This window comes from Bremia lactucae, linkage group LG8 (assembly GCF_004359215.1).
Source record: "Bremia lactucae strain SF5 linkage group LG8, whole genome shotgun sequence".
Classification (NCBI taxonomy): Eukaryota; Oomycota; class Peronosporomycetes; order Peronosporales; family Peronosporaceae; genus Bremia; species Bremia lactucae.
The window spans coordinates 4,020,661-4,030,351 of NC_090617.1; the positions used below are offsets into that span (position 1 = coordinate 4,020,661).

Genomic DNA, 9,691 nt, shown 5'->3' on the forward strand with positions numbered 1-9,691 from the left:
GGAATCACAAATTCAAGGCAATGCAACTCTTAGCTACGGTTCATCAATCATCTTGCTATAGCAGAATCAAGTTTTAATAAGACATTCTCATTAACCGAAGCTAATAATCCTGCAAATACAAACTCATTTCTTAGCTTAAGCATTCAAATTGATCGCCGACTGGCTATTCGTCACAACCTATAAAATTAGCGAAATCGATCCAAAGGCAACGTCAATTATAACTACGGTACATTAATTATCATGCCACAGCAGAAACCGATTTCAGTCTGCTTTATTAATTCGCCGAAGCAAACTAAACCGCTAACCTTAATCTATTTCATTTATAGCATTCATATTAATCGCCGACTGGCTAATCATGACAGCCTCTGAATCAGTAACACCATGATTTTTGAGCAAGAAAAGTACAGTTAGTACATTTAAAAGGACTCGCATTCGGTCCGAAGACCAATCGCAAGACACTTCACATCTGGCATCTCCTCCACCGACTACACGGAAGGAAGAAAGCCAAGTTTATTGTACGGACACTGATACAGGCATACTTCCAGGACTAACCCGGAAGTGCAATATGCGTTCAAAATTTCGATGACTCACTGAATCCTGCAATTCGCATTACGTATCGCAGTTCGCAGCGTTCTTCATCGATGTGCGAGCCTAGACATCCACTGCTGAAAGTTGTTATCTAGTAAAAGCAGGGACTTTCGTCCCCACAGTATAATCAGTAATAATTAAAGGTTTTAAAAAGTAGCTACTAATTCCAACCGAGGTCGAAACGATCGCCATGATGGGACGCATTTAGCAGCAACCGCTAACAATAAAGTCTGCAGTCGCCGCCTAATTTGTCCCCAACTAAGTTTTGATACAGTTCACGTGGAAGTTTTTTAGGTGTGGTAATGATCCTTCCGCAGGTTCACCTACGGAAACCTTGTTACGACTTCACCTTCCTCTAAATGGCGAGGTTTAAAAAAGTTCCCATCAATCGACTCGCAATAAAGCAAACGGACTCACGGTCCCAATTTTTCACCGAGTCATTCAATCGGTAGGTGCGACGGGCGGTGTGTACAAAGGGCAGGGACGTAATCAATGCAAGCTAATGACTTGCATTTACTAGGAATTCCTCGTTCAAGACTGAAAATTGCAACAGTCTATCCCTAGCACGATGCGCTTTCAGAAGATTACCCAGACCTATCGATCAAGGTTATACACTCGTTGAACGCATCAGTGTAGCGCGCGTGCGGCCCAGAACATCTAAGGGCATCACAGACCTGTTATTGCCTCCAACTTCCTTTGGTTTGATTACCCAAAAGTCCATCTAAGAAGTCCACACACCTACCAAAAATGGTAAGCGGAACTATTTAGCACGCGGAGACCCTTCCCACGTGGACGTAAAGGCGCTGGCGCCGAGACAGGCGGTCGTGCCGCAGATTGCTGCATCCTCACCAGGATGTCCAGCTGGTCCTCTAAACGAGGTTGCTGACGCTTCGGCAGCGAAAGACGGCTCTGAACCGCTTCAAATGAGCTCTCAACCCGAGCAAGGCTCTCTCAAAGAAGTTGTACTTCGTGCTTTAGAGCATCAAATGCTTCCGCTGAGATTTCGGCCCCCTTCCGCGCTGCTTGATGCGAGGGGAAACCTTAGTTACACGCGGAGAAACTATTAAAGCGACGTTGTCGTAAGGCAAATACCATTATCTGGTGAAGTGGCTAGAATACCTCTCTCTGAAAACTCTTGGGAGCTTGAGGTACCTCTTCGGCAAGATTGCCCGTACGCCGTTGAATTTTTTGAGCGCCAAGCTCAGGGTCAACTCTAGTCCAACGACGCTTCCCACCACTAGATGGAATTAGGTTAATCTATTGCCTCAGTGCGGCTTCGATCCATGGTTGCTCGGTCAACCGAGGCACTGAAATATCGGCTAATATACGCTATTGGAGCTGGAATTACCGCGGCTGCTGGCACCAGACTTGCCCTCCACCGATCCTGGTGGTGTAGTGGTCCGCCACTCACTTCAGGACCGGGAGGTCCCGGGTTCGATACCCGGGGCCGACAAATCCTCCAAAGTATAATGGGAGGTGGTCTTGTCCTGTGCACCCAAAAAGGTGTATATGATTAGAAATACAAAAACTAACCAATCATCAATTGAAGGGCAAGTCCGGTGTAACACACCAGACTTGCCCTCCACCGCCACTCACTTCAGGACCGGGAGGTCCCGGGTTCGATACCCGGGGCCGACAAATCCTCCAAAGTATAATGGGAGGTGGTCTTGTCCTGTGCACCCAAAAAGGTGTATATGATTAGAAATACAAAAACTAATTAATCAATTGAAGGGCAAGTCCGGTGTAACACACCAGACTTGCCCTCCACCGATCCTGGTGGTGTAGTGGTCCGCCACTCACTTCAGGACCGGGAGGTCCCGGGTTCGATACCCGGGGCCGACAAATCCTCCAAAGTATAATGGGAGGTGGTCTTGTCCTGTGCACCCAAAAAGGTGTATATGATTAGAAATACAAAAACTAACCAATCATCAATTAAAGGGCAAGTCCGGTGTAACACACCAGACTTGCCCTCCAAACCGATCCTGGTGGTGTAGTGGTCCGCCACTCGCTTCAGGACCGGGAGGTCCCGGGTTCGATACCCGGGGCCGACAAATCCTCCAAAGTATAATGGGAGGTGGTCTTGTCCTGTGCACCCAAAAAAGTGGATATGATTAGAAAAACAAAAATCAACCAATCATCAATTGAAGGGCAAGTCCGGTATAACACACCAGATTTGCCCTCCAGTTTCGAATTTACCGTCTAGCGCACAAGTGTCATACACACTGCGCCCAGTCTTTTCGCAGCTACCCATCCTTCGTCGTTCCGCTTTACCAGCCGGTCGTCTCTTCTCCCGCTTTCGGTCCCGTTCTTACGCTTTTTGTAGATTCTTTTTCCGGTTTCGTCTTTTCGTCTCCGGTCCCGCTTCTGCATCGTCGTCACTTCGCACCGTTGCACCCTACGCCATGCCTTCTGGACAGCCTCTCCGCCCGCCAGCTGGCGAATCTCAGGCCCCAACTGTCCCTTCGACAGTTCGTCGCCCCAATCGTCCCGTCTCTTCTCCCGCCCAGGCGGGAGGTCGTTCTGGTCGTAACGCTCCCTCTGCCGTGCCGAATGCTCGACGTGTGGGTCGCTACGTCCCCGCGGACTCGCTGTTCCAGGCACTGGAAGATGCGGCGCCAAATAACGCACCACCCGCGAAATTTCGGGCCATCGCGATGCGCGACATCCAGCGTGCGCGTGTTGCGGCTTCGGAAAAATACAAGCTCTTTATCCCTTGTGGAGCCATCGCTGGGTCCTCGCAATTGGACGAGATTATGCTCTCCATCCACATGGAGGACCAAACCGCGCTCTGGAAGGACTCCCTCCCTACTCTCTGTGACTTTATCCGAATCCCGTCAAAAGGTGTTCGCTTTACGTGCACGGCTCGTGATGCTGCGGTAAAGCTAGGTGGAACGACGGTGCGTATCTTCGGAGGTACCCACATCGTCAAAAAATTCAGCCTTTATGAGTGGCTTTACACGCTCAACCTCACCCGCATTCCTTCTGATCTGGATGATGATCATATTTTTAATTTTTTTGCCAGTCGGGGCCTCCACGTGCTTATCACGCCAACTCACCAAGTTGGTAGCATGATTTCTCGTGATCGCACGATCTGGTGCACTACGGAAGACTGTCCCGCCGCTCTTCTACTGCCGGACGGCACGGCGATTCGTGAGATCTTCTTCGATGGGTTCGCGGATCCGGTGTTTATCCAGCACAAACAGCGCTCCCTCAACACGAAGCCACCCTCTCTTGTTCGTCGCGACAGGGACGGCGGGAGGCGAACGAGGCGCGCCGAGCCGCAGAGACGGCACAGCGCTCTCTTGACCGAGACCATCGGTCTACTTCGGCTTCCCTATCCCCACCACCGACCGATTTGGCGGTGTCAGCAGCTCCAGTCCCTACTGATGATGACGTCCGCCTCGATCTACTCAAGCCTGAGCCTACAGCTTCGCTCCTGGCCTGGTCATCTGTCACTCGCCCGATCATCTGCACTAAACCGGCTTCTCGGCCTACCCCCATTGCAGTGGATTGCACGGCCACCCTACTGGAAGATGGCAGGATGGTTTTTGGCATTCCTGCCCCCCCTACTGACTTTGAGCTAGCCTTTGCCGACGATTGCGACGATGTCGACGTAGACGTCTTCCTCGGTGAGTCCGCCGCGGTTGCCCCTATCGAACCGTCGCTCGCGGTAGGCCAGCTCATTTCAGCTCGCTCGCTACTCCAAGTTCACCGGACTCAAATGAAGCGCTCCCGCTTCAAATCGCTGGCGGCTGACGCTCAGGCGGACTTCCTTACCTCCGTTGACCCGGAATCCCGTCTTGCCTCTATTACCGCCCAACCGCTGGTCATCTCCCGTACACTACATGAGATTACTACGGCAACTACTCGTATACTTGAAGAACACGCCGTCCTTCGGGCTTACAGCGCATTCCCTGCTTCAACGCATACCTCGTCGCGTCAATTTGCTCCACGCATCAAGATTGACTTCCCGGACAACAGCACCAATGCGGCAGGCATTCTTGCTCACATTTATCCCTCTAGACCGGCCCGCGACCTCGCCCAAGCTTATGCCTCAGTAGATCTCTTCTTCCGTACCCATGCGGCTCTGATCTACAACGACCCGTTCAAGGTTGCTGCAGTCACCGGCGTCAGAACACCGGACTGCCTTCCCTTTTCGGAATTTCTTCTATGGTCTGACGACGTCCTCCATGCTCTCTGTAGCACAGAAATTCCTGAAGCCTTCTCTGGCGGCCTGCCTCCCCACGTAGAGGCTTCTATTTTACTCATTCGCTCACCGTCAGACGACGATATGGCCTCCGATGAGGGGTCCCACTCCGATGCCATTCACGCTCTCTAATTCTCCTTGGACACTCACAGGCATTTCCGTCAACATTAACGGACTCAACTCGCCTTCCCAGTATCTTTTTTCCCAACTTTTTTCAACGTTTTCAGTGGTTGCCTTCAAAGAGACTAAATTCTGCTCTTGGGACACTGTCAAGCGCACTAATTATTTTATCCTTTCAACCGACTCTAAGGCGGCCACGTTCTGGTCTCACAATGCGGACTCTGACTTCAGTGCTTCCCGAGGTCACGATGGCGTCGGCCTCGTATTCCGTGGGGACCACCCTTTCGATTCTCTGTTGGATGTCACGAACCATTACATGGCAGCGACAGCGGAATCTTCTCAGCGCTATCTGGTTATCGAAGCAACTATTGCCTCCCTACGACTCTTTTTTCATGTCGTCTACGCGCCGGTTTCGGGCGAAGCACGACGATCGTTTCTCGACCGACTACCCGATGATTTTCCCAGCGGCTGCCATCATTTGGCACTGGGTGATTTCAATATTCCGGTCGATCCCACTCTCGATGAGCGGTCTCCGACTCGCACCTCCACGGGCCGTGACGAACTGTTGGCATGGCAGACACGCCTTAGGGTTATTGATGCGTGGCGGTCGACTCATCCGTCATGTCGAGAGTTCACTGGTCCCGGGCGCCGAAATAGACTCGACTACGGCTTTGTCTCGTCCGAGATTCTGGAGGACTACCTCGTCTCTATTTATCACGTCACTGATACTATTTACCACCACGCGGATCATCTTCCTGTGGCATTTACTCTTCAGTCACCCCACCACCCTCAAAGGTCTAAGCTCCCCTGGAAATGCCCGACATGGTTGCTTCGGCATCCTGTGGTTACCTCTGTCCTCAAGTGCACCCTTGAGTCGATGTGTAGCCGACTTCGGACAGGACCAAATACAAATGTTGGGGCCGTCCTTGACGAACACAAACGCGCAGACGCCATTTTCCTCCGCACTATGTTCCACGAACTCAAGAATGCTGACAATGCAGAAGATATAGCCCTCACACGAGCGGTTCATGCTGCCTCCTTGATTGACGCCTCCGACGGTTCGGATATTTTGGCGAATTCCCTCCGTCGCGCACACGATGCACTCAAGGCTCATCGAGAAAGTATTGCAGCTCGTTGTGCGGCAAAGAAATTTGATCGGGATGTCAGTGAAGGCGAGTCAGGCTCCTCCTACTTCTTTCGGCCACCAACAACCTTGGATATGCGGGTTTCCATCCCCAGCGCCCTGCGAGATGACGGTTCCAGAACGACAGACCCCGATGAAATGGCTGAATTACACAGGAAGTATTGGAGTACGATTTACCGTAGCCCCTCCAATGATATTCTTCCAACGCTATCCGTATCTCCCTTTCAGCCTCTGGAGCTCCTTCGACTTCTCCAATACACTACCTCCTCCATTCCTGTTACTACACGAATCCAGGACGATGCACCGAAGAAGGCGAACGACTTCTATTGGGCCATTAGGACGTCTCCAAACGGTAGATCCAGCGGCCTTGATGGTTTGCCTATTGAATATTACAAACTCTCGCCGCACCGGTGGGCCCAAGTTTTCGAACTGGTTTACGCTAATCAGCTTCATCGGGGACGCATGACCAAATTTCAACGCCGTGCCTCGATCTCGCTCCTCTACAAGAAAGGGGACCGCAGCGATCCGAGTAACTACAGGCCTATCACATTGCTCAATCATGATGCCAAACTGGGACCGAAAATTTTGGCTCATCGCCTGCGCGACGTACTCCCCCATATTTTACACGACGACCAAACAGGGTTCGTCTCCGGCCGTTCAATACGCCACTCACTGTTACGGTTCCAGGATCTACAACAATTATGTTCTTCTCTAGGTCGGTCGCGTGCGGGCGCCATCCTTCTAGATTTCGCCAAGGCCTTCGACAGTGTGCTCTGGCCAGCACTTTCCATTGTACTTCGGCACATGGGGTTCGGTCGCCACTTTCTAAATACCGTCAAGACATTTTATTCTGGCACACTGGTCACGGTACTGGTCAATGGTCGATCTAGTCGTTTTTTCGAGCTCGGCTGCGGGGTCCGCCAGGGTGATCCCTTGTCGCCGGCTCTGTTTGTTCTGTTTATAGAACCTATGCTTAATTACTTACGCGCCACTACTGGGGACCTTGGGATTTCCGTCCCAACTGACCCGACTCCCCACCACTTGCTCGCGTTCGCCGATGACTGTACTGGCATCCTGGATGATCTCACGAACGTTCCCCGCTTTATGCGGGCCGTCCAAAACTATGCAGACGCAGCTGGTCTGCAACTCAATGTATCCAAGACAGTTATCCTACCATTCACGTCTTGTGATGTTACCCTTCGTGGGCATCTCGAAGGTCTCGGTTACACCGTTGTCGACGACACGGCCTCCACTACCTTGCTCGGTGTGTCCCAGAGTCCATGTCTTCCGGTTAGCCGTCGTTATGATCGCTTAATTCCTCTTATGGTCACCCGCTGCCAATTGTGGCGGTACCGTACCCGTACTCTCAGAGGAAGGGCCGTAATTTTAAGGACTATCGTCCTTCTTTTACTATGGTACACGGCGGCCGTCACTCCACTGCCATCTTCCATCGCCTCTCAGGTTATTACCCTCTGTAAAACCTTCCTGTTTAAAAAGGCGATTTCATCATCCGATTCGGTGCGTGGCCAACTTGCTGAGCCCTGGCTTTACTGGCCAACTTCAAAAGGGGGGCTTGGTCTCCCGAACGTGACCTCCTTTGCCAAGACCCTCCAGCATTGTTCCCTACGCGATGCAATCTCTGCTGCTGGGCACCCATCTCAGATATCTCGATGGCATGCACCAGGTTTATCTTTATTTTCCTCGGTCTTATCTTCTGCAGGTTCAGGATTCGACATCCTTTACAGCCCAATTCCCCAGTCTCTTATACCGCCGCCACGATGGGCTGGGTTGGGTCGCTTCTGGTATACCACTCTACAAACCTGGCAACGTTTACGGGACTCATCTCACAATACAACGGATTCCTCTCGGTACGAGATCGATGCACCTCTCTGGAGAAATTTTCGGTTCCGAGTTGGTACTTTAAGGCGCCTGTTTGAAGACTCATCGTCGCTGGTTCTTTACCTCAGAGATATAAGATACGTTCGTCTTCGGGATTTTCTAGCCCGTCATGGCCGCCTGCCTTCTCGCCAACTCTGCCTCGAACTCTTGGCGGGTATCGACTTCGCCAGTCCCAGTCTCCGTTCGTTGGCGGCATCCAATTTTATGGCGAAACTTGAGTCCTGGGGTCTCACCTCCCAAACCGTTCTACTAGGTCCCTCTCTGCCTCCTCTTCTTGGTAGTGCTTTACATGGCTGGACATTTCAAGGGGTTCGGTTCACGCGACTTAATAATCGCCGCCTCAATCGTATGCTCCATGACCTGCCCCCTATTCACCGTTGGCCGCACTCCGCTAATGGACTTGTGGTGGCTCCCAATTGGGCGGCGCTGTGGAAGCTTGAACTCTCGCTTGACCGATTCGTTCTTCCTATCCTGGCAGACCTCAAATATCGGCTCCAGCACAATGCCCTCGGTGTCCGCAGAAAGCATGCCTATCACATTACGGACATCACCTGCCCTCATGGGTGTGCTGATGTTGAAAGTACAAAACACTTGTTTTGGGATTGCAAGATTGCGCAGACTGTCTGGTCGACAGTCTTGACGACAATCGCACCTTTCGTCTCAGAAGACATCGGATGGTCTCAGATTCTATATCTACAAGACCTTCACTTCACCGACGACGCCCTCCGGTTTTACACTCACCACAACTTAGTGGTGGCCTTTAACGTCTTCCGCTGTGCGGTTTTATACCCACTGTGGTTGCATCGGAACGACCGAATTTTCCAGGGCGTAGCATCTTCGGCGCTTACTCCGCTTAGTCGGGCCTCGGCCTACATTAAGGTTACCTTGGCCAGAATCGCGTCAGTTTCCTGGGACAACTCCCGCCTCGCCACTCTGTGCCGCTCCCTCCTCTCGTCGGTGTGAGGGATAAAGGGTTGGTCTCGGCTTTCCTCGCTGGGCTAGATATCTATACTACTCTGCTAACGCCCAAGATTCACCACATCATCTGTCAGCTGGGTCTTTCTTTAGCCAATCGAAGATATCTCGCACCATCGCTCTCAAGCGACAGGGTATCTTGTGGCTTACGTGACATTGGTTCCGCTAATCTCGGCTCCTGTGGCTCCTCGCTTTTCGTCCCCTCTTCACTCGACGCCGAGATCCTGCTTTCCGCCTCGGCAGACTGCTCCTTGTCGGCTTCTGCTTCAGCACCAATTAATCCCTAACGATCAACGTGGTCGCGTCATGGGTAGATCGAATCGGAGCCTCCATGGTACCCATATGGCACACCATGGACCCAACCGATAATCCGTCCTCAGCGCCCACGCCTCCCGTTAAGGGCTAATTAATAGTGCCGTCCCATCAGCCGACTTTATCACTGTCTTCGCACGGATTGATTTAACTTCTCCAAGCCCTTCTTGCTGCCAATCGAAGATATCTCGCACCATCGCTCTCAAGCGACAGGGTATCTTGTGGCTCACGTGACATTGGTTCCGCTAATCTCGGCTCCTGTGGCTCCTCGCTTTTCGTCCTCTCTTCACTCGACGCCGAGATCCTGCTTTCCGCCTCGGCAGACTGCTCTTTGTCGGCTTCTGTTTCAACACCAATCAATCCCTAACGATCAACGTGGTCGCGTCATGGGTAGATCGAATCGGAGCCTCCATGGTACCCATATGGCACACCATGGACCCAACCGA

At 52.0% G+C, this 9,691-nt stretch overlaps 3 protein-coding genes across 3 annotated transcripts; 2 read left to right on the plus strand and 1 right to left on the minus strand.

Annotated features, from left to right (window-relative positions):
* Positions 1–2,990: 2,990 nt before the first annotated feature.
* On the plus strand, positions 2,991–4,927 carry CCR75_001704 (uncharacterized protein; the record flags this gene model as incomplete). The annotated part of the gene is given in 2 exon segments (XM_067959805.1): positions 2,991–3,821; positions 3,836–4,927. 2 exon segments carry the CDS (start codon positions 2,991–2,993, stop codon positions 4,925–4,927), a joined length of 1,923 nt encoding a protein of 640 aa, XP_067815638.1.
* Positions 4,928–5,231: 304 nt separating this feature from the next.
* CCR75_001705 (uncharacterized protein) lies at positions 5,232–6,253 on the plus strand (the record flags this gene model as incomplete). The annotated part of the gene is given in 3 exon segments (XM_067959806.1): positions 5,232–6,077; positions 6,088–6,225; positions 6,242–6,253. 3 exon segments carry the CDS (start codon positions 5,232–5,234, stop codon positions 6,251–6,253), a joined length of 996 nt encoding a protein of 331 aa, XP_067815637.1.
* Positions 6,254–8,243: 1,990 nt separating this feature from the next.
* On the minus strand, positions 8,244–8,519 carry CCR75_001706 (uncharacterized protein; the record flags this gene model as incomplete). The annotated part of the gene is made up of 1 exon (XM_067959807.1): positions 8,244–8,519. The coding sequence occupies one exon, from the start codon at positions 8,517–8,519 to the stop codon at positions 8,244–8,246; it is 276 nt and encodes a 91-aa protein (XP_067815636.1).
* Between the last annotated feature and the right edge of the window lie 1,172 nt (positions 8,520–9,691).